The sequence below is a fragment of the Chrysemys picta genome, chromosome 1, assembly GCF_011386835.1.
Source record: "Chrysemys picta bellii isolate R12L10 chromosome 1, ASM1138683v2, whole genome shotgun sequence".
NCBI lineage: Eukaryota > Metazoa > Chordata > Testudines > Emydidae > Chrysemys > Chrysemys picta.
The window spans coordinates 18,077,801-18,105,416 of NC_088791.1; the positions used below are offsets into that span (position 1 = coordinate 18,077,801).

The window sequence follows — 27,616 nt, forward strand, 5'->3', positions numbered from 1 at the left end:
TGACTTCAGTGGAGAAAGGATTGGGCCTAACGTCTAAGTCGCTTTTTAATGTGAAGTGTGCTGTATGAAAGCTGAGTATTTTTAGGCTTAAACCTTTCTTTCTCTTGACAATGGTACTACCTGAAAGGTTTTACCATAAGGATTGTAAAACTTATTTTCCCCTGAACACCACCACCTGCAGTAGTGGTAAATTTAAAAGCCCAGCCATCTCATCTTTCTATATGGCTCTCTCTAAAACAAATCAAAGCAGTTGTGCTACACCTGTCATAACTTAGTGCACCAATCCGTGTACAGAAAATTTCACCAAATCATGTTTTCCTTTGAAAAATTAAAATGTATTTTTATTGGACAGAATCTTCCAAACAAGACCAGTGTCACTGTAGGTCAGTTTCACTAACAGGACACGCAGTGCCCATTTAATCAAAACTTTTGCTTCTTAATTGAATATGAATACGCAGAGGCAAGTTAATTAAAAGCCCTTGGACCAAGCCTGAAGCTTTACCATACCTGGATCTGAGTAACAGTTCCTTCATTAATCTCATCATCTGCTACCTCAGTGGTAGCAGTCATGGTCACCTCAAAGCTCTGATCATTTTCTGAAACTTCAAAACATGTAAATTAGTAGCGTAGTTTTTTTTCCTGGAATATTTGATATGTAGAGTACAGGATTTACACAACACAGTACCTGGTCTGCAAATCTGAATAAAGCTGTGCTCTGACACTGATTTTTTGGCTTGGTAAAAACACTAAGATGCTTGCTAATACTTTGCTTTACGAAGTTCAAATAAGGATTTTAAAACCAGGACATATACAACTAGGACATCTACCACCTTTTGGTAGATTCATGTTGTAAACTGAATGTGAAACAAAAAATAAAATTAGTTTTAAATAACTGGGTGCAAACAGCACAATGTGAAGGTTTCTTTTTCTGTTCTATATTTTGTTTTCATTACTCTCCAATGACTATTAGTGTACAACTTTCGAACCAGTTGGCAGCAACTTTTAAAGCTTATTTTTCCTGTAACTCCAACATTATTAATTGATATTTTTACAAATGCAACACTCTAAAGTCCCAACAAAGTTCTAAATGCTTTACTTCATACAAACCGGACAGAAAGTAGAGCAAATGAGTAGAGACTTTAGTGTTTCGGAATACCCAGACTCACTAGAACCACAGGTTCAAACCCTGGCAAGCTTGATTCAATTCTCTATCATACTGTGGTAAATAACTCAAGCACCACACAGTTCTCTGCATATGTGTGGATCTTTCAGATATGACCTCAAACATGGAAAGCCCAACTGTTCTGTTTGGACATAAAGATCCTGTACTCTTTTAATAAGAGCAGAGTGTTTGCGTTGGTGTCCTCCCAACTCTGCCTACTCGAGTGGTACAGTATGCTAGTTGGTTGCTACTCTCTATCCAACAGCTGGGTTTACTTCATTGATACTGTATATATACAGCTTGTTGTAAAGCGTTCTATGACTTATGGGGGTTAAGGGTGATACAAAAAAGACGGTTACTCACCGTTGTAACTGTTGTTCTTCGAGATGTGTTGCTCATATCCATTCCATTAGGTGTGTGCGCGCGCCGCGTGCACGATCGTCGGAGAATTTTCTACCCTAGCAACACCGGCGGGTCGGCTGTGGAGCCCCTAGAGTGGCGCCTTCATGGCGCTGAATATATACCCCAGCCGACCCGGCGCCCCCTCAGTTCCTTCTTGCCGGCTACTCCGACAGTGAAGGGGGGCGGGTTTGGAATGGATATGAGCAACACATCTCGAAGAAAAACAGTTACAACGGTGAGTAACCGTCTTTTCTTCTTCGAGTGCTTGCTCATATCCATTCCATTAGGTGACTCCCAAGCCCAACTTAGGTGGTGGGGTCGGAGTGAGACATTGCTGTGTGCAAAACCGCTGATCCGAAGGCAGCATCGTCCCTGGACTGCTGCACTAGGGCATAGTGAGCTGTAAATGTGTGGACTGATGACCAAACCGCAGCTCTACAAATGTCCTGGATCGGAACTTGCGCCAGGAAAGCCGTCGAGGAAGCTTGGGCCCTCGTGGAGTGAGCGGTGAGGTGCGGTGCTGAGACACCTGCCAGGCCATAGCAAGTCCGGATGCAAGACGTAATCCAGGAGGATAGGCGTTGTGAGGAGACCAGTGAGCCTTTCATTCGGTCGGCCACTGCAACGAAGAGTTGCGTCGTCTTTCTAAAGTGCCTTGTGCGGTCAATATAGAAAGCCAGGGCCCTGCGTACGTCCAGAGAATGCAAACGTTGATCCTGGCGAGTAGCATGTGGTTTAGGATGAAAGACCGGGAGAAATATATCCTGGTTGATATGAAATGGAGAAACCACCTTAGGGAGAAAGGCAGGATGTGGACGAAGCTGCACTTTATCCTTATGGAAAACTGTGTAAGGGGGCTCGGATGTAAGCGCCCTGAGTTCAGAAACGCGCCTTGCTGAGGTGATGGCTACGAGGAAGGCTGTCTTCCAGGATAGGTACAAAAGTGAACAGGTGGCCAGTGGCTCGAATGGAGGACCTGTGAGCTTGGAGAGAACCAGGTTGAGGTCCCACGTCGGAACGGGCTGACGTTGTTGTGGGTACATTCGGTCTAAGCCCTTGAGGAATCTAACGACCATCGGGTTAGAGAATACCGAGGACGCGAGTTCTCCTGGGTGGAAGGCTGATATAGCGGCCAGGTGAACTCTAATTGAAGATATCGCCAACCCTTGCTGTTTTAGGGAGAGGAGATATTCCAATATGAGAGGAATAGGTGCCTGTAACGGGGACGTGGCTCGTTGTTCGCACCAACAGGAGAACCGCTTCCACTTGGCTGAGTACGTGGCTCGTGTTGAGGGCTTCCTACTGCTCAACAGAATCTGTTGGACCGAGAGTGAGCATTGTTGCTCTGCCTGGGTGAACCATGAAGCAGCCACGCCGTGAGGTGAAGAGATTGCAGGTCGGGGTGACGCAGCCGGCCGTGGTCCTGAGAGATGAGATCTGGACATAATGGAAGCGGGATCGGTGTTTGAACCGAGAGTTCCAACAGTGCGGTGTACCAATGTTGTCTCGGCCATGCTGGAGCGACCAGAATTACCTGTGCCTGGTCTCTGCGCAATTTGAGCAGTACCTTGTGGACCAGAGGAAACGGAGGGAAGGCATAAAACAGGTGGTCTTTCCAGGGAAGGAGAAACGCATCCGAGAGGGAGCCCGGAGCTCGACCTTGCAGGGAGCAGAACACGTGGCACTTCCTGTTGTCTCGAGATGCAAACAGGTCTATCTGGGGAAACCCCCACTTCTGGAAAACGGAATGTATGATGTCCGGACGGATAGACCACTCGTGCGTCTGAAAGGACCTGCTGAGTCGGTCCGCTAAAGTGTTCTGGACTCCAGGGAGGAACGATGCCGTGAGATGGATTGAGTGGGCGATGCAGAAGTCCCACAGGCGAATGGCCTCTTGGCATAGAATTGACTAACGTGCTCCTCCTTGCTTGTTGATGTAAAACATGGCCGTGGTGTTGTCGATGAGAACTAACACACAGCGGCCACGTAGGAGATTGAGAAATGCCTGGCACGCCAGGCGCACCGCCATCAGTTCCCGAACATTGATGTGCAGGGCTAGCTGGGATGCAGTCCACAGGCCCTGGGTATGGTGTTCGTTGAGATGGGCGCCCCAACCCAGAGATGAAGCGTCTGTGACCAGGTGCAGAGAGGGTTGTGGGGCGTGAAATGGCATCCCCTCGCAAACCACATTGTGATCTAGCCACCAGGTGAGGGAGGTCAGGACCGAGTTCGGGACCGTGACCACCATGTTCAGGCTGTCCCGATGTGGGCGGTATATCGATGACACCCAGGTCTGGAGTGGGCGAAGCCGAAGTCTGGCATGCCTGGTTACGTACGTGCAGGAAGCCATGTGACCCAGCAGGGTGAGGCACGACCTCACCGTGGTAGTTGGGAAGGCCTTGAGCCCTTGAATGAGGCTCGTGATGGTACAAAAGCGGTTGTCTGGCAGGATGGCTTGTGCACGTCTGGAGTCTAGGACTGCGCCGATGAATTCTATTCTCTGGGTAGGTTCTAGAGTGGATTTGTCCTTGTTGAGTAGGATGCCCAACTCGTTGAATGTGTGCACTATTATGTGGACGTGAGCTCGAACTTGCTCTTTGGTGCGACCGCGTACCAGCCAGTCGTCTAGGTACGGGAACACCTGTATCCCTTGCCGACGAAGGTACGCTGCCACGACAGCCATACATTTCGTGAACACTCTTGGGGCCGAGGATAGGCCGAAGGGAAGGACTGCAAATTGATAGTGCACTTTGCTTACCACGAATCGCAGGAAGCGTCTGTGAGGCGGGTAAATTGCGATATGAAAGTATGCGTCTTTCATGTCGAGGGCGGCGAACCAGTCTCCAGGATCGAGGGAAGGGATAATGGCCCCCAGAGAGACCATGCGGAACTTCAACTTTACTACGAATTTGTTGAGTCCGCGCAAGTCCAAGATGGGTCGCAGACCTCCTTTGGACTTGGGGATCAGGAAGTAACGGGAATAAAATCCCCTGCCCCTTAACTCTAATGGAACCTCCTCTATGGCCCCCATAGCAAAGAGCGTGGAAACCTCCTGTATAAGAAGTTGCTCGTGAGAAGGGTCCCTGAAGAGGGACGGGGAAGGGGGGTGGGAGGGGGGGATTGAAGAAAACTGGATAGCGTATCCCCTCTCCACCGTGCGAAGGACCCAACGGTCCGAAGTTATAAGGGACCAAACACGGTGGAAGTGGGAGAGGCGATCCCGAAAGGAGGGGGCTGGATCCTGGGGGATGACTGGGGCGCCGTCCTCGACCGCACCTTCAAAAGTTCTGCCTGGGGCCTGCGGGTGGCCTTGGTGGCCCTTGGTTCTGACTGGGTTGAGGGCCGGTCCACCTTCGTCTACCACCTCGCCCTCGCCTCCGGGCAGAGTCCTGTCTCTGACGAGGTGGGGGGGGGGAGGGTAGAAGCGCTGAGGCTGAGGCCTAAATGGCCTGCGCTGAGGACCCGCAACATGCATCCCCAGGGAGCGCATGATTGTCCTGGAGTCCTTGAGGCTCTGCAGGCGAGAGTCCGTCTTCTCCGAGAACAACCCCTGTCCTTCAAAGGGCAAATCCTGCAGGGTTTGTTGCAATTCAGGGGGCAAACCCGAAACTTGGAGCCAGGAGGTCCTTCGCATAGCGATGCCCGAAGCCAGGGTTCTCGCAGCCGAGTCCGCTATGTCCAAGGAGGCCTGTAAGGAGGTCCGAGCCACCTTCTTACCCTCCTCTACCAAGGCCCCAAACTCCTCCCTGGACTCTTGGGGAACCAATTCCTTGAACTTCCCCATAGAGTTCCAGGAATTAAAGTTGTAGCGGCTCAGGAGCGCCTGCTGGTTAGCCGCTCTAAGTTGCAGCCCTCCGGCTGAATAAACTTTACGGCCAAACAAATCGAGGCGCTTAGCCTCCTTCGATTTGGGCGCTGCGGCCTGTTGACCGTGGCGCTCCCTTGCATTCACTGATGACACCACCAGTGAACACGGCTGGGAATGGGTATACAAGTACTCGTAGTCTTTGGAGGGGACAAAGTACTTTCTTTCCACCCCTCTCGCTGTGGGTGGGATGGAGGCAGGAGTTTGCCATATCGTATTTGCATTAGCCTGGATCGTGCGGATCAGGGGTAACGCCACTCTTGATGGGGCATCCGCCGCGAGGATATTTACAATGGGGTCCTGCACCTCCACTATCTCCTCCGCCTGTAGGTCCATATTACGGGCCACCCTACGTAAGAGGTCCTGATGAGCCCGAAGATCTATTGGGGGTGGACCTGTGCACGACGTGCCCGCCACTGCCTCATCCGGAGAGGAAGAGGAAGATGCCTCCGGTGGCAAGGGATCCAAGGGAGGGTCCTGGTCTCCCTGCTCCTGGGCCGGAGCATCACCTGCCCTTGGGTCCAGGACGTCAGGTGGTGCGGACACGGAAGCCTCCATGCCCCCTGGCGGAGGGCGAGAGATGGTGGACTCTGGGGCCCTTCTATCGGAGTGACCCGAGCGAGAGGTTGAAGTTATTGGAGCCCCTTGCGCCTGATGGTACGCCCACGGGGTCCAGAACGACCAGTGAGATGGGCCATGAGCAGGGTCCTCTGCTACCTCCTGCCAATGGCCTATGTCTTGCTCCTCGGCTTGCCCCTGAGGGGGGTATGCCGATCTCGATAAGTCCTCAGAGGAGCGAGACACCGATCTCGATGGCCATGGCGGTGCCGAGTGCGCCGAGACGAATCCCGTGGGATGCGGTGCCACACGGTGCCGGTCCGGAGATGTTCTATCTCTACGCGGTGCCGGCGATCGGTGCCGATGACCTCGCCGGTGCCGGGAGTCGGATCTGGACCTGGACGATGACCTGGAGTAGGCCCGGTGCCGGGAGCGGCCTCTCGACGTCGAGCGTCGATCGTATCGGTGCCGAGAACTACGTCTCGATGTTGATCGGTGCCGACGATCATAGCGGTGCCGAGACGTAGAGCGGTGCCGCGACGATGATCTTGGCCGCGAGTACGACCGGTGCCGAGGTGATATCCGGCGCCGGGACTGCGAGCGGCGTGGGGACCTGCTTCGGGACCTCGACCGGTGCCGTGGTTCTAGCCCCTGCGATGGAGGGCGCATCAAGGCAGGTTTCCCCCTAGATTGGACCGGACGAGTCAACGGTGCTGGCGGTGCCGGTGGTTGGGGCGGTGCCGGCTCCGTGAGAGCGATCAAGTCTCTCGCCGTCGCGAAGGTCTCTGGGGTCGACGGGAGGCACTGTATCACCGCCGGTCGCGGTGGTGACCCTGTCTGCACCGGACTCAACGGCCTCGGAGCCGGAGTCGACGGTGCTGGAGGCACCTGTTTCCGGTGCTCCACAGGCGGACGCGGCTCTACCCCCGGCACTGGGGGAGCCGGCGTCTTCGGCACGGAGGTCCCCGTCTTATGGGATTTTTTATGTCCCGGGGATAATGAACGGCGCCGAGGCACTTGCTGTGATTGTGGTGCCGACGAGGTCCGGTGCCGTGGAGGCTTGTCCGACGCCACTCGCGTGGTCGGAATGGTCGGTGCCGCCGGGGCACTGCGCACCGAGGTGCTAGGTGCCGGGGCCTGACGCGCTGATGGAGCGTCCGGGCTAAGTGCCGCCTCCATAAGGAGTTGCCGGAGCCGAAAGTCCCGCTCCTTCTTGGTCCTCGGTCTGAAGGCCTTACAGATCTTGCACTTATCTGTTTGATGGGACTCTCCCAGGCACTTCAGACACGAGTCGTGCGGGTCACTCGTTGGCATAGGCTTAGCGCAGGAGGCGCACTGCTTGAAGCCGGGAGCCTTGGGCATGAGCCCGGCCACGCGGCCGGGGGAAAAAGGGGGAGACAACCCCCTTAATCCCCTTTAACTATATAACAACTATTAACAAGTGAATAACCAACTATTTAACTATAAACAACTAGAACTATAACTATAACTGTGAATGACTGAATAAGCTAGGGAGAGTGGAGAACAGCTACGCCGCGCTCCACAGTTCCAACGACCGTCAGGGGCGGTAAGAAGGAACTGAGGGGGCGCCGGGTCGGCTGGGGTATATATTCAGCGCCATGAAGGCGCCACTCTAGGGGGCTCCACAGCCGACCCGCCGGTGTTGCTAGGGTAGAAAATTCTCCGACGATCGTGCACGCGGCGCGCGCACACACCTAATGGAATGGATATGAGCAAGCACTCGAAGAAGAAGTGTAAAATATTGATAGAAACACTGACAAAATAAAGTGTTCTAAAATATTGCTAATTTTTTTTTGCTCCAAGAGTCATCATCATGTTTCTATTACGCCTCTGGCGTTTAGGGCAGTGACGAAGCTCCTTCACTCCTGTCTGTTTCTGGCAAGTCTTTCAATGCTTCAAGAGTGCCAGAACATAAATGCACTGCTACCTCGATATAATGCGACCCGATATAACACAAATTCAGATAGAACGTGGTAAAGCAGTGCTCTGGGGGGGCGGGGTTGCGCACTCCGGTGGATCAAAGCAAGTTCAATATAACGCAGTTTCACCTATAATGCGGTAAGATTTTTTGGCTCCCGAGGACAGCGTTATATCGAGGTAGAGGTGTATAATATGCACTTTGATTAGTGTTCAGTGACTTACTTGGAACTGCAACAACAGAAATGCATGGAGTGGAATCATCAATACTCTGATCATCCTCTGATGATAAGCAAAGTCTCTTGTGTGGAGGTTCAGTGCTGTCTTCTGAGTCTACTTCATCAGCTTCTAGTAACAAAAACACATCCAGAGCCCTTTCTATTAACATAATGAACCTTTTGTTGACCAAACATTGTTGAAGCTAAAAACAAATATGTGAAAGCTTGCTCAGTGCTCTCATTCAAGTGTTCTCTTTCCTATCTAAATTGAACCTCACTCTTGCTAAACCATGTTAATAGTGTGGGTGATTAGCCATTGTAACAGCTTACCAGAGGATTGTTTGTCACTGGAAATTTTAAAATCAAGATTGGATGTTTTTTAAAAAGATATATTCTAGTTCAAACAGCAATTAATCCAGGGAAGTCCTAAAGCAGGGGTAGGGAACCTACAGCACGCGTGCCAAAGGCGGCACATGAGCTGATTTTCAGTGGCACTCACACTGCCTGGGTCCTGGCCACTGGTCCAGGGGGCTCTGCATTTTAATCTAATTTTAAATGAAGCTTCTTAAACATTTTAAAAACCTTCTTTACTTTACATACAACAATAGTTTAGTTATATATTACAGACTTATAGAAAGAGACCTTCTAAAAACGTTAAAATGTATTACTGGCACGCGAAACCTTAAATTAGAGTGAATAAATGAAGACTCGGCACACCAATTCTGAAAGATTGCCGACCCCTGTCCTAAAGCCTGTGTTGTTCAAGAGGCCAGATTAGAAGATCACAATGGTCCCTTGTGGTCTCAACATTTGAATCCTCTCAGAAGCAAAGCAAGCCCCTGAGGCTGCGAATAACCATGCTGGTGCTCAACTCCAGGAATGTGAGTAGTCCCACTGAAGTCAATCAGCTACTCATGTGCTTAAAGTTAAACAAGTATGTAAATTCTCTGTAGGATTAAAGTGTATACCGGTAGATTTGTAAAATTATAAAATAGATGTTAATAATCCAGTGTGACCAAAAGAAGTCAAGATCTGTATTTTTAAAATGTTGTTTTTATAATGCACCAGTTAAAGGTGTATGAGATGCTGTACTAGTTTCAGGAAATAACTAACAACAGAGTCAATGGCCCAGGAACCAGCCACTTAAAAAAAATCAAGTCAACTGAAGGGAAAACTTGATGACAACAAGCAGGACAACATACCCAAGAAAAATGTTATCTGAAAGGAAAGGTCTTACACAGAGCTTTAAAGACAGCTAAAGGGAATCCTGAGAAAGGGAGGTCCTAGAACACAAAATGTCCTGCACTAGACCAAAGCAGACAGAACCTCAGCATGGACAGCAAAGACAATCCAGCTGATAACATCTCACTTGGAGGGACACAGGTGGAGAGGGAGATTGAAAAGGGTTTCAAAATAAATAGAACCAATAAGAGAGAGAGAATACAAACACTGGGATAATTCTCTATACCATTCTGGGGGCAATGAAGTATAAGGTTCCCTTCGGTGTCCTGGGTCAAAGTCACAGAGTTCACGGTTTCTACTGTCACTGTGTCAGACTCTTCTTCAACTGTGCTCATACTCAAACCTGAACAGAAGAAAAAAAATTAAGTCTTCTTTGAGCAGACTCCTACTTTCAATGTACGACATATTATTTCTCTTGCATTTAATGAGTAGTACAAAACTCCTCTAGGGACCTGGGAGTCAGGAGACCTGGGTTCTATCCTTGCTCTGACACGAACTCATTGTATGGCCTGAGCAAGTTGAGGCTTGAAAAATATTCCTGACTTGACTTTTCATCCGTGCTTAAACACTATTCCACAACACAACTGCTTTCCTGTACATTTGTCATATACATTTTTATAAATTATAAGAACATTTCAAAGCTATCTAGGTGCCTAAAATATGCACACAGGAGCCCAACTTCACAATTTAGGTGCATCTGCCATTTTCAGAAGGGAAGTTAGGTTCTGCATAAGCTTCCTAAGTGACTTTTTTATTAATTTAAATAGAGAGTATTTAGTTTGAAACATCGGAAGAATCACAAGTATTAGAAATAAAAGGACCTAGCAGATCATTTAGTCCATCTTCCTACCAGTGCATGACTGTTCCCTACAGTGCATTTGCTACTACTTCATCCCACTGAATTTAAGAAGTCTCAACTGGGCTTCCAGTACTTCCTTTAGGGGACTATTCCACAATACATCTGACTGTCAGTAAGTACTGATACACAGGTACAGATTTTCACTTTCTTAATTTCATTCTATTACTCCTATTCATATCCCAATCTGCCATATAATAATATCAGAGGGGTAGCCGCGTTAGTCTGAATCTGTAAAAAGCAACAGAGGGTCCTGTGGCACCTTTGAGACTAACAGAAGTACTTCTGTTAGTCTCAAAGGTGCCACAGGACCCTCTGTTGCTTTTTACATATAATAATAATAATAATAATAATAATTCCTCTTCTTCCTTAAAGTTTACACCCTTCAATCATGCATAGACTGTCACATTATTCTCCTTAGGCATTGCTTAGCCAAGCTATATGCAATTGGCTTTTTTCAAGGCCTCAGTACTACAAAGATGTATTCACGTGCTTAAAGTTAGTTGTGTGTGTAAATCTTTGAAGGATTGGAGCCTTAATCCTTCCTCATAAGCAAACCCTTTTAGGCCTGTGATCATTTCTTTCTGTTGCTCTTCTCTGAAGTCCTTCCAGTTTGTCCATATCTTTCTGGTAACGTAGTGCCCAGAAATAAATGCAATATTTCAGCTGTGGTCATACCAGACCAGTACTAGGAAGGACAATTACCTCTCTTATCTACAATATAGATCTGCATATGCAGCCAAAGATGCACTGGCCTCTTTGGTTACTATGGAGTACTGAAGGATGAATTTGCTGTCCATTAACAGCCCCTGGTCTCTTGCAGCTGCTTCTCAGGTTTCTCTATCCCACTACATACCATACCATGGTTTTGGATTCTTCTTCACTAGATGTATTACCTTTCATTTTTTTCAAATCTCTTACTCTCTCTGCCCATGTTTCTAAGGTCTTCAAAGTCTTTTTTATATTACTTCTTTGCCCTCTCTACTACTGGTGAAATTTTTCATCTGAGAATTTTATTAATGGTTTGTTTACGTTAGCTTCCAGATCTTTAGTTAGGATGTTAAATAAGACCACACCTGCCTCTGGAAGGAGGATGCCACCATTTCCCATCCAGCGCCCGCCCCTCCTTTTTGTGAGTGGCTCTTCCACACAGCAACAGTAGACAGAAAAATATTTTTTTTTTTAAACCTAGAAAATGTTATTTTAAAACCAAAACACTGAAAAAGGGTCACGGGGCAGTATAGTACCGGCAACAACTTTTAACTCATGTTTTATAAGTGGTTATTATTGACAGTAACTCCTACAGATGATCCCAACCAGGCCAGGGTCCCATTGTGCTAGGGTCTATACAGTGTGACAAAGTTCCTCCTCTATCTTGGTGGGTCCTGCACTTATTGGCGGATTTTCTTGCCTCAGAGATTCACCATGTGGGTTGGGGAACAGCCCAGAGACCTTCCCCTCTGGAAGAACCCACAGTCCAGGTCAATTGGGAGGTTTAGGGGGAACCCGGGCCCACCCTCTACTCCATGTTCCAGCCCAGGACCCTATGGACTGCAGCTGTCTATAGTGCCTCCTGTAACAGCTGCATGACAGCTACAACTCCCTAGGCTACTTCCCCATGGCCTCCTCCAAACACCTTCCTTATTCTCACCACAAGACCTTCCTCCTGGTGTCTGATAACGCTTGTGCTCTTCAGTCCTCCAGCAGCACACCTTCTCACTCTCAGCTCCTTGCGCCTCTTGCTCCCAGCTCCTCACACTCACACCACAAACTGAAGTGAGCTCCTTTTTAAAACCCAGGTGCCCTGATTAGCCTGCCTTAATTGATTCTAGCAGCTTCTTCTTAATTGGCTCCAGGTGTCCTAATTAGCCTGCCTGCCTTAATTGGTTCTAGCAGGTTCCTGATTACTCTAGTGCAGCCCCTGCTCTGGTCACTCAGGGAACAGAAAACTACTCATCCAGTGACCAGTTTATTTCCCCTCTACCAGACTCCTGTACCCCACTGGTCTGGGTCTGTCACAACAGATAGCCCCTACCATACGGAATTTACAATCTACATTTTAAATTGATAATGTTCCTTGAGTGGTATTGCTTTGGCAAAAAACTCCTATTATTTTAGATAGAATCATTTTGTCTAATTAGTTACTGAAGACTGTCAGCAACTGCTGTAATTACTAGAGAGAATAAGACCACTGTTGGCATTTAGAATGAATTCATCATCTTAGAAAGCATCACAAATCATGCAAGTCAATTCTGGTGCTTGTTGGAGGGATTCCAATTTAAAGCAACCAGCCATTTAAAATATGGGTAATGATGATTGCTTCCTAGGATGAAATTTTGTTATCTCTTCATTATGGTGAGAATTCTGAATGTTGTTGATAACCTAGAGCAGGGATAGGCAACCTATGGCATGTGTGCCGAAGGCAGCACGTGAGCTGATTTTCAGTGGCACGCTGCTTGGGTCCTGGCCACCAGTCCGGGGGGCTCTGCATTTTAATTTAATTTTAAATGAAGCTTCTTAAACATTTTAAAAACCTTATTTACTTTACATACAACAATTGTTTAGTTCTATATTATAGACTTATAGAAAGAGACCTTCTAAAAACGTTAAAATGTATTTCTGGCACGCGAAACCTTAAATTAGAGTGAATAAATGAAGACTTGGCACACCACTTCTGAAAGGTTGCCGACCCCTGACCTAGAGCAAACTAAACTGCAAGCAGTATTTGTTGAAAAAGTTATGTTCTCGATTTTAAGGGACTGGAACATGCATCCTTAGCCCACGTGGAGATTGAGAAATATTCAACATGTTTTACTAATAGGTGGACTATATCTTCTTTAGACTTGAACCTTGATTCTTTAGTTTAATGTTTGAGAAGTGGGCAAGCAAAGGAAAATTCCTCACTTGTTCTTTTGATGGAAGGGAGAATAGGACCCTTTATTGCCACAGCACATTTGTACTTTCTAAAAAGCAACAGAGGGTCCTGTGGCACCTTTAAGACTAACAGAAGTATTGGGAGCATAAGCTTTCGTGGGTAAGAACCTCACTTCTTCAGATGCAAGGCTTTCTAGACAGTTTTCAACGGGCAAAGAATCACATGGGAGTGTTGCAGTTACAATTCTCACGGAAAAGTGTCTTGAAATGAAGCATCCTTATTTAGCAGCCATTAGCGTATGATTATTTCCCCCCCAATCTCTCTCTCTCACACACACACACACACACACTCTCTCTCTCTCTCTGACGTCTGCTGTTTTTCCTTCCAGGACTTCACTGGATCCCACTACAGTGTGGAAGACAGATGAGACAAACTTGTTTATAAAAGCAAATTTCAACCATGTATTTCACTAAAGGCTCATTTTTATTGATCTTGGAGGGGGAGGAAGTTCTAGCACTATAAATGCTGGGAAATATAGGACAGGGTTTTTATTGTAGGCATCCACAATGAAAACCGAATAAAGAGATCTGACAGCAGAGCTTTCCTCTGCCCTGCTGCCCTTCCTTTCCCACGGGCATTTAGGACTGGTTAGAGTGCAGTGGAAAGATCTCTCTGAGACATTTTGGCATGGGGGTAGGCTCCTAAGTTGGCAATATAACTTTGGTAGTACAGAGTAATTGTTGAGAATGCAGAGCAGTTAGCATTATTGTCTCAGTAAAGCTACTGAAAAATTGTAGAGAAGGTGTTTGAGAAGCTAGCAAGCTGAAGGTCTGGAAGGTGGGGGAGGAGAAAGAAAGAAATATCTTGGAGTGGGGTACAGCCTTCCAACGCAACAGTCCTCAAGAAATGGAACTTCACCAAGGTAAGCAGAGACAGGAGACAGACACTTTCTCTCCACTGTTGCTTCATCTTTCATGGCTATGCAGCAGCAACAATGGCCTGGTCTACACTATGACTTTAATTTGGATTTAGCAGCGTTAAATCGAATTAACCCTGCACCCATCCACACAACGAAGCCATTTATTTCGAAATAAAGGGCTCTTAAAATCCATTTCTGTACTCCACCCCGACGAGCGGAGTAGCGCCAAAATCGATATTGTCATTTCGAATTAGGGTTAGTGTGGCCGCAATTCGATGGTCTTGGCCTCTGGGAGCTATCCCACAGTGCACCATTGTGACCGCTTTGGACAGCAATCTGAACTCGGATGCACTGTCCAGGTAGACAGGAAAAGCCCCGCGAACATTTGAATTTTATTTCCTGTTTGCCCAGCGTGGAGAGCACAGGTGACCACAGATAGCTCATCAGCACAGGTAACCATGCAGGCCGATAATCGAAAAAGAGCACCAGCATGGACCGTACGGGAGGTGCTGGATCTGATCGCTATATGGGGAGAGGATTCAGTGCTAGCAGAACTTCGTTTGAAAAGACGAAATGCCAAAACTTCTGAAAAAAATCTCCAAGGGCATGATGGAGAGAGGCCACAATAGGGACTCAGATCAGTGCCACGTGAAAGTCAAGGAGCTCAGACAAGCCTATCAAAAAACAAAGGAGGAAAACGGTCGCTCCGGGTCAGAGCCGCGGACATGCCACTTCTACGCCAAGCTGCATGCAGTTCTATGGGGGGCCGCCACCACTACCCCACCTCTAACCGTGGATTCCGAGGCAGGGGTAATCTCATCAGCTACACCTGAGGATTCTGCGGACGGGGAAGAGGAGGAGGAGGACGAGCTTGCGGAGAGCACACAGCACTCCGTTCTCCCCAACAGCCAGGATCTTTTTCTCAGCCTGACTGAAGTACCCTCCCAAGCCAGTATCCAAGACCCTGACCCCATGGAAGGGACCTCAGGTGAGTTTACCTTTTAAAATATAAAACTCGTTTTAAAAGCAAGCGTTTTTTAATGATTACTTTGCCCTGAAGACTTGGGATGCATTCGCGGCCAGTACAGCTACTGGAAAAGTCTGTTAACGTGTCTGGGGATGGAGCGGAAATCCTCCAGGGACATCTCCATGAAGCTGTCCTGGAGGTACTCCAAAAGCCTTGCCACAAGGTTTCTGGGCAGTGCAGCCTTATTCCATCCTCCATGGTAGGACACTTGACCACGCCATGCTAGTAGCAAGTAATCTGGTATCATTGCATGACAAAGCCTGGCAGCATATGGTCCCGGTGTTTGCTGGCATTCAAGCAACATCCGTTCTTTATCTCGCTGTGTAATCCTCAGGAGAGAGATATCACTCATGGTAACCTGGTTGAAATACGGGAATTTAATTAAGGGGACAGAGGTGGCCATTCCTACTGGGCTGTTTGCCTGTGGCTGAAAAGAAATCCTTTCCTGCAGTTAGCCAAGCGCAGGGGGGGCGGAAATTGGCCCTGAGCTTTTCGGGTTTGGCTAGCAAGGATCTTCCCTGATACCAGCCACGCGGTGGGTATCATCCCAGAGAATTGGATGGGGGGGGGGGGGGGGGGAGGGACTTAGTTTGTTTTCTGCTGCTGAAGGTTAACAGGAAAACCGCAGCACTCAACGGGCTTTGCTTGGTATATGGGAAAGGAGGGCGCAGAAGCCAAAAGACAATGGCTTACCATGGCCGCATGCAAGCCGAATTCTGTTGCCCGGACCTGCGTCTGTGATCTCTAGCAGCAAAGCCACAGGCACTCAATATTAAGAGGCAAAATGCAACCTTGCGCAGAAATCACATGTGCTACGTAATGTGAATAGTGTTGGTCACCGTGAAAAAGTATAAGCATTGTTCTGTAAAATGTATCTTTTTTACAAATTCTCTCCTTTTTTCCCTCCCTCCAGCAGCTGCAAATTTTTCAAGCCTCCCTCCTCTGTCCCGAAGGCTATCTCAGATAAGGCGTCGGAAAAAGAAGATGCGAGACGAGATGTTCGCGGAAATCATGGAATCCACCCGCAATGAAAGAGCTCATCTGAATGAGTGGAAGGACACGGTTTCAAAGTATAGGAAAGAAGCCAGTGAACGTGAGGACAGGAGGGACCAACATGAGGACATGAGGGACACTCGAGATGAGAGGTGGCGGCAGGAAGATCAGAGTAGGCAGGATGCAACGCTGGGGCTGCTGCGTGAGCAAACAGACATGCTCCGGCGTCTGGTGGAGCTTCAGGAACGGCAGCAGGATAACAGAGTGCTGCTACAGCCCCTGTATAACCCCTCTCCCCATGTTCCATAGCCTCCTCACCCAGACGTGTAAGAACGCGGGGGGGGGGGGGGGGAGGGGAGAAGGAGGCTCCGTACACCCTCCCATTCCACCCCAGTGGACAGCCCAAGCAAAAGGCGGTCATTTTTTTAACCTTTTTTTAGTGGCCTTTTCCTTCCCGCCGATCCTCCTCCCAAATCCCACTTGGGTTCTCTCCCTCTTTTTATAATCAATTAATAAAGAATAAATGATTTTTAAAGGATAGTGACTTTATTTCCTTTGAAAGCAAGCTGGGGGAAGGGGGAGGGTGGGTTCCTTACAGAGAATGAGTCAATAAAGGGGGCGGGTTTTCATGAAGGAGAAACAAACAGAAATTTCACACTGTAGCCTGGCCAGTCATGAAACTGGTTTTCAAAGCTTCTCTGATGCGCAGCGCTTCCTGGTGTGCTCTTCTAATCGCCCTGGTGTCTGGCTGTGCGTAATCAGCAGCCAGGAGATTTGCCTCAGCCTCCTCCCCTGCCATAAAGGTCTCCCCCTTACTTTCACAGAGATTGTGGAGCACACAGCAAGCAGCAATAACAATGGGGATATTGGTTTGGCTGAGGTCTGACCGAGTCAGTAACGATCGCCAGCAACCTTTTAAACGGCCAAATGCACATTCTACCACCATTCTGCACTTGCTCAGCCTGTAGTTTACCAGCTCCTGACTCCTGTCCAGGCTGCCTGTATATGGCTTCATGAGCCATGGCATTAAGGGGTAGGCTGGGTCCCCAAGAATAACTATTGGTATTTCAACATCCCCAATGGTTATTTTCTGGTCCGGGAAGTAAGTCCCTTGCTGCAGCCATTTAAACAGATTAGTGTTCCTGAAGACGCGAGCGTCATGAACCCTTCCCAGACAGCCCACATTGATGTTGGTGAAAAGTCCCCTCCCCCCTGCTCCTGCACCCCGCTTACCCCATCTTCCATAGAACAGGGGGGAGGGGAGAAACACACTACAGAGGGAGCTTCTAGGCAGTAGCTGCTGTCTCAGGAGATCTCAGCAAGCTGATTTAATTAACAAGGCAGTGTACTTAAGCCTGGGGTCAGCTACTTAAAGGGGAAATGCGCATTTTTCTCACACACAGGGTATGTGTCTCTGTCTGCCCTTCCTCCTTTCCTGCTGCCTCTGAGTGTGAGAGTTAACCCTTTAGGGTTCAGTCAATTGCTAGTTCATTTAGCAGTGATGCATTCCCTGGAAAATATCCCACCCTCTAACTCCTCCACCTCAACCAAACTTCACAATCATCATCACTGTGTACCAGTATTAAATTGTTTGTTTAAAACTTATACTGTGTGTGCGTGTGTGTGTGTGGTTAGTCTTTTGTCTGGTGAAAATTTTTTCCCTGGAACCTAATCCCCCCATTTACATTAATTCTTATGGGGAAATTGGATTCACTTAACATCATTTTGCTTAAAGTCGCATTTTTCAGGAACATAACTATAACGTTAAGTGAGGAGTTCCTGTATGTACATTTAGACAGAGACAATAGAGTGCAAGTGTGTACATACCCACAGGCATGAGGTAGCTAATTTAACAGAAATTCAAGATTAAACAATTCTGAAAAATTGTTTATTTAATAAACAGCTTTCAGAACTTTAATGACTACTTTTTTAAACCTTAGGCTAAGTTCCTCTGTTTGATATTCTCAGATACTATAGGAATGGGTACATTATAATTGAATAATGACCCCAACAGACAATTCACTGACAGACTACCATTCTTATACAGAACACAGCAGAGTGCAGAGAGCTGCTACAGGAGCTCTCTAACGAAGACTTCATTGATACTGATTGCAGGGAAAACATTCCTCCTGGAGGTCTTCAATTTATCAAATGACGACTGTTGAATCTTACCATTGGCACTACACCACAGTTAAGGTTCCTTCAGCACACACGCAACATAAATCTCTTCCAACACAAAAACGACTTCCATCCACAATCCATTTACTCAAAAAAGTCAAATACACAAACAATCATGGCCCTATCATTATTTCTGATAATCTACAATTTTGACGTTACCAACATACAATTTCCCTATTTCCAAAACAACTTTTTTAGTCTCTCATACAGTTTGCTACACTGCTCATCCTTTTATGCATGCTCCATAAACAAACTTAAGAAATCTGAGTACATATTGTGTTTGATGGTGTGTGCTATGTGGAAGGGTGTAGGTTTGTACTAGAAGATTATCCCCCGAACATTATATTAAGGGGAATAGTGTGAATATTTATTATGAGTGGTTGTGAAGACAGATAGTATGTGAATGGTTTGGATCCTAATGTTCCCTAAATGAGTGATTTCCTACATTTTTATGGATTGCTTTGTTAGGAAGTGCACCTGAACAATCTTTGCTGTAAATTAAAAATCATATGGGATTTCAACAGAATTCTGTATGAAACCGAACACATTGTGTGGGTTAAACAATGCTTATGGGCAGACTGTTTTAATGTTTTTTTCTTAATATGGATAGTAAAGATTCAGGGATTATTGTTCATAGTAGCTAGGACCTCACACTTGTTAAGGCAACTCCCATCCGTTCATGTATTTATACCTGCTCCTGTATTTTTCAATCCATGCATCTGATTCGTTCTAGCCCACGAAAGCTTATGCCCAAATAAATTTGTTAGTCTCTAACGTGCCACAAGGACTCCTCGTGTTTTTTGCTGAAACTACACAGTGCAGTAATATTAACCTATTTCAGAAAATTATGAGGTGTACAGAGGGTTCCCCTCATCTCTGACAATGCTGATTTTACATTAAATTATCAAAATTGTAAACTGTGATTTTCAGTAACAAAAGTTCTATAGTGCTCTCTGGGTACATCTATACTGGTTCGGTGGCAAGCAATCGATCTTCTGGGATCGATTTATCGCGTCTTGTCTAGACGTGATAAATCGATCCCGGAAGTGCTCGCCCTCGACGCCGGTAATCCTACTCCGCAAGAGGAGTAGGCGGAGTTGATGGGGGAGCCTGCCTGCCGCGTGTGGACCTGCGGTAAATACCTTTAAGTTCGAACTAAGATACTTCGACTTCAGCTACGTTATTCACGTAGCTGAAGTTGCGTATCTTAGTTCGAACTGGGGGCTTAGTGTGGAACAGCCCTCAGTCATGAGATTGCACTATGTAACTGTACTGGGACTAAAGCAAGTTCTATGGAAACTGTTTTTATGCACTCATTATTGGATCTAATGCTTAGTCTGAACTAATTTAAGAAGAAATATTAAGCAGCAAATGAACAAAGCAGTGGCAATTGCTCTCTACCTACTAACTTGATTTCAGATCTAGTCCTCCCTGTCAAGTGCCACAAATGGGTCCTTTTTCAATGGATCCACACTGCTAATTTCACTGGGTAAAAATGTATTCCTTTTTAAAGTTTGATTTCTTACTCTTAGATACAGTGAAATTAAACTGGAGCAACGACATTGGAATCGATAGGACATCAGTGTAGTTATTCAAGACTATCACCATTGTAACCAAGATTATAAGTAGGGCTGTCAAGCGATTAAAAAAATTAATCACGCAATTAAAAAAATCATGTGATTAATAATAATAGAATACCATTTATTTAAATATTTTTGGATGTTTTGTACATTTTCAAATATATTGATTTCAATTACAACACAGAATACCAAGTGTACAGTGCTCACTTATATTTATGACTAAAATATTTGCACTCTAAAAAAAAATTGTATTTTTCAATTAATCTAATACAAGTACTGTAGTGTAATCTCATTTTCATGAAAGTTGAACTTACAAATGTTGAATCATCTACAAAAAAAGTTACTAGAATCCAAAATAAAACAAACAATGTAAAACTTTAGCGCCTACAAGTCCATTCAGTCCTACTTCTTGTTCAGCCAATTGCCCAAACAAATTTGTTTAGATTTGTAGGAGATAATGCTGCGCGCTTCTTGTTTACAATGTCACAGGCGTTCGCATGGCATTGTTGTAGCCGGTGTCGCAAGATATTTATGTGCCAGAAGCGATAGAGATTCATATGTCCCTTCATGCTTCAACCACCATTCCAGAGGACATGTGTCCATGCAGATGATGGGTTCTGCTTGATAATGATCCGATGCATGTTCATTTTCATCATCTGAGTCAGATGCCACCAGCAGAAGGTTGATTTTCTTTATTGGTAGTTGGGTTCTGTAGTTTCCGCATCAAAGCGTTGCTCTTTTACGACTTCTGAAAGCATGCTCCACACCTCATCCCTCTCAGATTTTAGAAGCCACTTCAGCTTCTTAAACCTTGGGTCGATTGCTGTAGCTATCTTTAGAAATCTCACACTGCTGACCTCTTTGCGTTTTGTCAAATCTGCAGTGAAAGTATTCTTAAAACAAACATGTGCTGGGTCGTCATCTGAGACTGTTATAACATGAAATATATGGCAGTACGTGGGTAAAATAGAGTAGGAGACATACAATTCTCCCCCAAGGAATTCAGTCACAAATTTAATGAATGCCTTTTTTTTTTTTTTTTTTTAAAACAAGCGTCATCAGCATGGAAGCACTTCCTCTGGAATGGTGGCCGAGGCATGAAGAGGTATATGAACGTTTAGCATATCTGGCACGTAAATACCTTGCAATGCTAGTTACAACAGTGCCATGTGAAAACCTGTTCTCACTTTCACATGACATTGTAAATAAGAAGTGGGCAGCATTATCTCCCGTAAATGTAAACAAATTTGTTTCTCTTGTTAGTGATTGGCTAAACAAGAAGTAGGACTGAGTGAAACTATAAGCTCTAAAGTTTTACATTGTTTTGTTTTGAGTGGAGTTATATAACAAAAAAAGTTTATTTGTAAGTTGCACTTTCACGATAGAGATAGCACTACAGTACTTGTATGAGGTGAATTGAAAAATGATATTTCTTTTAAAAAGAACAAGGAGTACTTGTAGCACCTTCGAGACTAACAAATTTATTTGAGCATAAGCTTTCGTGGGCTAAAACCCACTTCATCGGATGCATGCAGTGGAAAATACAGTAGGACAATATATAATATACACAGAGGACATGAAAAAATGGGTGTTGCCATAATAACTATAACAAGAGTAATCCGTTCAGATAGGCTATCATCAGGAGGAGGAAAAAAAACTTTTGTAGTGATAAACAAGATGGCCCATTTCAAACAGTTGACAAGAAGGTGCGAGTAACAGTAGGGGAAAAATTAGCATGGGGAAATAGGTTTTATTTGTGTAATGACCCCATCCATTCCCAGTCTTTATTCAGGTCTAATTTAATGGTGGCCAGTTTGCAAATTCCAATTCTGCAGTTTCTCGTTGGAGTCTGTTTTTGAAGTTTTTTTCCTGGAGTACTGCAACTTTGAAGTCTGTAAGCGAGTGACCAGGGAGGTTGAAGTGTTCTCCGACTGTTTTTTGAATGTTATAATTCTTGATGTCTGATTTGTGTCCATTTATTCTTTTGCGTAGAGGCTCTCCAGTTTGGCCAATGTACATGGCAGAGGGGCATTGCTGGCACATGATCATTTTAACAGTGCAAATATTTGTAATAAAAATATGAAGTGAGCACTTTACACTTTGTATTCTGTTTCTGAGTGGTAGCCGTGTTAGTCTGTATCAGCCAAAACAACGAGGAGTCCTTGTGGCATCTTAGAGACTAACAAATTTATTTGGACATAAACTTTTGTGGGCTAAAAGGACTCCTCATTTTTATATTCTATGTTGTAATCGAAATCGATATATTTGAACATGTAGAAAAACAACCAAAAATATTTAATACATTTCAATTGGTATTCTATTGTTTAGCAGTTTGATTAAAACTGCGATTAATCGTGATTAATTTTTTTTAATTGCGTGAGTTAACTGTGATTAATCGACAGCCCTTATTATAACACAAACTACAACACCTTGTACTTTAAAGCTATATCAACTCTTTTGAGGTGTTCTGAATGTGTTTTCATTAAAAAGTCAGTAAGTTAATAAATACATATACAGTCATAATCAGCAGGTTTCACTGGTCACCTGGCACACATTTGGAAGTTATTTCATAAACAAGATGACTTCTCGCTCACAATGGCTGCTTCTGGTTTTCCAAATAGCATATGTTGCAGTAACAGCAAAATTAGACCCAGCAGTTAAGTATTTCACATTCAAAAAAATCTGTCACAAAGAAATCTTAAATAGCTGCTAAAGGGGGGAAAAAATCAGCCCAAACACACAGATGCCACGTAAGAGGTTTTCTATGGAAATTCAGTCTATGTCACGATTTATTTTAAATTATTTTAAATGAAGTCGACTGAGTTCAAAAGCAACATTTATAGCAAACATTTATACAGATGGGTTATCATAAGAGATAGAAGGTACAGTAGACACACGTTGGAACAAACTGTTCTCATTTACACCAGCATGCATTGACAACTTCATGAAGTCAAAGAAGGAATGAGAAGAGATGAATTATCAATATGAGGAGATATTAACAAAACTGGGACTTTTCAGCTTGGAAAAGAGACACATGATAGAGGTCTACACAATCATGACAGGTGTGGAGAAAGTAAATAAGGAAGTATTTACTCCTTTTCCTAACACAAAAACTAGGTATCACCAAATGAAATTAATAGGCAGCAGGTTTAAAACAAACAAAAGCAAGTATTTCTTCAGACAACACACAGTGAACCCATGGATCTCTTTACCTGAGGCTATTGTGAAGGCCAAGACTATAGAAGGGTTCGAAAAAGCTATTAGTCAGGATGGCAGGGATGGTGCCAAAAGTTGGGAACGGGCGACAGGGATGGATCACTTGACGATTACCTGTTCTATTCACTCCCTCTGAAGCACCTGGCATTGGCCACCATCGGAAGACAAGATACTGGGCTAGATGGACTATTGGTCTGACCCAATATGGCCGCTCTTATGATGTAGATGACAAGATGTACTGGTGTGCCCGTACAGTTTTATTCAACCAATGCAATATGAAGTGGAGAGCATACCTTCATCCGTCATATGGAACAATGGAAAACTGGACCACAGGCCATTTCTGAGGTTCTCAAAAACTACTGGGATAGGTGTGGATAAAAAGCTTGATAGATTGGTATACACTAATAAACACTAAAGAAAAAGCATTTAAATTCCATCTCTTTATTAATGTTCAAAATTGTCTCTTCACCTTTAGATACACTGGCAAATATTAATGTATTATGAAATATGAAAAGTTGTTCAGTATTATACCTACTGTAATTATAATGGAAAGCCATAGCTCTAATGCTTTGAGAGGCATAGCTGAACATACGAATTAACTTCTATAAATAAGAAGAGTGCTGTGACCTATGTTGAAATATTGACACAAATGGTTAATATTTCAGCCCTGATCCTACAACTGTCTCTGCAGGAAGCCAGTTTCAGGTTCCAGCCCTTATAACTGTTGCAAAATCCACACCTCTGTGGGGTATTACTGATTCAGCTGATAGTCCTATTATTTACAGTACCAACTATAAATAATTTGATTTTAGTTGACAACACAAATGTTTACAAAGAAGAAAGGGTTTTTATATTTATAAAGTTCAGATGGCATATGCCATCCAAACTCCAGTGTTTTTTTGTTACAGTTATCTTCATCTATATGGCAAAGTCATTGTCAATCTGTATCTTTTTACTTTGTTATGAAGACACTTCGCCACATCTTTCATGTTTGTAAGATTATTACCTGAATGTTGTTAATATATCAAACTACACATTACATTGTCAGTAAGTTTGTCAATAAATAACCTTTATCAGGTTATATGAATGTCCTTATCTACTTCTAACTGGGAACTAAAATTTCAGTAACTCTCTGTCAGTGTACAGTATAATTTGCTGTAGTTTCTTTGAATTGCTTAATGAGATGCTGGGTGAGGAATATACTTGCATTTACCGTGAATTTATTTATTATGCATCATCATAGCCAGAACTCATTACACAACTAAAACAAAGCACAATTACTTCCATAAAACAGGGATACATATGTTCTAACAGGATGCATTATGTTGTACGGCTAATGCATAACTATCAAGGTAGTTGAAAAAATAAGTTCTCGCAATTTTCCATATTTAAGTGAAAATCCTCACTTTGTAAATTTCCTCTTTCAGAAACCTACTCTAACACCCACTGCCAAAATAAGCCCAATCCCAAATCATGTCACCTACCAGAATAAAAGCCCATGCATTTTAAATACACCAGACCCAGGAAAGGAGAAATGTTACACATCACTCATGCTTTGCAGCTGGGCTTTTAACATTTAAACACATGGGTTTAAAAAACTAAGAAAAAGGCCAAACCAATTTTTTTTTAAAGCGCGAACAATAATTTACAAGCGCCTCTCCCCCGCACAATGAGTCTCCTCTGGGCCGCTTTCACGACCATACGTTTTAAAACCCCTTGGCATTGCTCATGTTATATTTCACCGGCTTCGCCATTTTCACTGTTTTGTAGTTGCAATAATCACGCCCCCGCCCCCTCGTAGCAATCACGCCCACATGTGCACCAGCTCCTCCCTCCTGGCGAGGAGTTACAGCCCCATGGGGGAGGGGCTGCTCCCCCACACTCCCTGCTGGGGGGGGGGGGGTGAGGGGGGAACCGCCTCTGCCCCCGGGCCAGGCTCCCGCTGCTCCCCGCCCGGCAGCGCCGCCATTTGGTCCCAGTCTAGCTCCGGCGCCATTTTCCTGTCTCCGCCGCTTCTTCTCGCCCGGCTGCGGCGGCAGCAGCTGAGGCCGCGGCGCGCCCCGCTCCCTATCCCCGCCAGTGAGCGCAAGGGGGGCGATGGGGGCTGAGCCGCTCCCGCCCCGCCACCGGGCTCGCCCGCCGCGCCGCGCCCCGCAGCCGGCTGCTCCCGGCCCCGGCAGCCCGCGGGTCCCCTCGCACTTACTTCCTGTTTTGGGTCCGGGCACTTGAGAAACCAGGATGGAGACTCTGAAGTACCAGGATGGAGGCGCCGAGAGCGGCAGCGAGCGGGGGAGGCAGCAGCGGGGCCGGGGCGCAGGCAGCCAGCGAGCCGCCGGAAGAGCCTCCGCCGCCCCGCCCACCGGCTTCCGCCAAGGCGCGGCGCCACAAAGCTCACGGAGCTGGGCGGCCTGGGGGAGAGCGCGAGAAAGGTCACACCATCCCCACCTGGGTGCCCTGCTGAGGGGAGATTCTATCTCAGTGGCTCTCAAACTTTTGTACTGGTGACCCCTTTCACACAGCAAACCTATTCCTTGGGGGAGAATTGTATGTCTCCTAGTCTATTTTACCCGCATACTGCCATATAGTTCATGTTATAGCAAAGATTCGGGGATTATTGTTCATAGTAGCTAGGACCTCACACTTGTTAAGGCAACTCCCATCCGTTCATGTATTTATACCTGCTCCTTTATTTTTCAATCCATGCATCTGCTTCGGGCAGGGCCGCAGGGGGGTGCGGCAGGGGTTGGCTGGAGACAGGACCGGGGGTGTGGCAGGGGCTGGCTGCGGGCAGCAGCAGGGCAGGGGGTGCGGGGCTGGTGCGGGTAGGACTGGGGTGCAGGGCTGGTGTGGGCAGGGCAAGGGGTGCAGGGCTGGTGCGGGCAGGGGGTGCAGCAGGGGCTGGCTGCGGGCAGGGGGTGGGGGGCTGGCTGCGGGCAGGGCAGGGGGTGCAGGGCTGGCCGGAGACAGGGTCTGGCTGCGGGCAGGGCAGGGGATGCAGGGCTGGCCGGAGACAGGGGCTGGCTGCGGGCAGGGCAGGGGGTGCGGGGCTGGTGCGGGCAGAGGGTGCGGGTACAGCCCACTCTGTACGGTAAGTGCCCCCTCCTCTTCCCTCTCCCACCGGGGTAGCAGCAGCAGCCCGGGGCTCGGGGGCTATTTAAAGGGCCCGGGGCTACCCTGCTTCCACCGCCCTGGCTCTTTAAATAGTCCCCGAGCCCCGGGCTGCTGCTGCTACCCCTGGGTTAGCGGCGGGGCTCCAGCGGCTATTTAAAAGGCCGGGGCGGTAGAAGCAACGGGAGCCCCGGACTTTTTAAATAGCCCCCAGAGCCCCGCAGCCATACCCAGGGCTCCAGCAGTGGGGCTCTGGTGGCAATTTAAAGGGCCTGGGGTTCCAGCCCCAGACCCTTTAAATTGCCCCCTGGGGAAGCCGGGCCACCCGGGTACAGCACACCAGCTCTTGCCGGTACACCATACCGGGGCTTGGAGGTGGGGCCCTCTTAGGGGGCGGGGCCCGATTCAGGGGAATTGGTTGAATTGGCCTAAAGCCGGCCCTGCTCCCACCCCACCCCTGGGTGCATAGGTGCTGGAACTAGGGGTGATGCTGTGGTTTCCAGCATATACAGAGTTTACAGTTTGGTTCAATAGGTCTCCGCACCCCCTCTGTACAAATTGTTCCCTTACCACTAACCAATGTGCAGAGGTGCTGGAACAGTTTTTCTAGTGGGGGTGCTAAGAGCCATTGAACCAAACTGTAAACCCTGTATATAATGGAAACCACTTCAAGCCTGGGGGTGCTGCAGCACCCCCTATTCCACTAGTTCCATCACCTATGAAGTTGCCTGTTGGCAAGATGGTGCTTTTAAGTGCCCTGATTCTTGGCAAAAGTCACTGCATTTCTCCTTGTTTAACTGAGATCAGAATATGCCCCTTAAAATTTGCCCTTGATCAATAAAGGAAGAGGAACATTTCAGACAAACTCTCATCTCTTTCCAGAGGAAACTTTTTTTCCTGGTGCTATGTAAGAATTATGGAAATACTGGACTTCAGCTCTCCAGGAAGTCATCATAGAGCCTGATTCTCCCCTCATGTGGACTTGCATAGATCAGGAATAACTCCATGGAAATTCATGGGACTATGCTAGTGAAAAAAGTGATGTATATCCATTTTCTGTCAGTGCTGTCCCATTTCATAGACTCATGCATTTCCCTCTTCACACTTGTACTGTACTGGTGCATCGGGTTCCTTATCTAATACAGTGGAACCTCGCTGTTTGGCTTTAATGACTGGAGGACCTACAGTGAATGAGTGAATTTTGCAAATTAGTAATGAAACAGATACAACACAAAACCAGCCAAGGGACTGGATCCCAAACTGTGTTTTGTTCATTTAGTTTGTATCTATGTAGCTTAATTATTTAGGAAAATCCTGTATGGTACTTCATAATGGGCTCATTCCTGCAACTCCTACTTACTGTGTAGTTCCTTTGAGGACAGAGGGACGACTTGTATGAATAAAGACTATTTGCACCCATGAAAATGGGCTGCAGGATCTGCCCCATTGTACTAAGTGTCCTGTAATATATTCAGTAAA

At 46.3% G+C, this 27,616-nt stretch overlaps 1 protein-coding gene across 6 annotated transcripts in view; it reads right to left on the reverse strand.

Annotated features, from left to right (window-relative positions):
* Positions 1-25,390, reverse strand: part of DMTF1 (cyclin D binding myb like transcription factor 1) — a 66,743-nt gene extending 41,353 nt beyond the window's left edge. For 2 of the 6 annotated variants that reach the window (XM_042859429.2, XM_042859428.2), the window contains exons 1-4: positions 25,233-25,364; positions 9,612-9,728; positions 8,151-8,273; positions 508-602 (exon numbers count right to left, since the gene is read on the reverse strand). In XM_042859429.2, coding sequence (XP_042715363.2) covers positions 508-602; positions 8,151-8,273; positions 9,612-9,720 — 327 coding nt within the window. In that variant the 5' untranslated portion in view covers positions 9,721-9,728; positions 25,233-25,364. Of the gene's footprint in view, positions 1-507; positions 603-8,150; positions 8,274-9,611; positions 9,729-25,232 lie in introns of those variants that run through there. The other 4 variants (XM_005304490.5, XM_065553480.1, XM_024108528.3 and 1 more) reach the window with 4 other exon arrangements.
* Between the last annotated feature and the right edge of the window lie 2,226 nt (positions 25,391-27,616).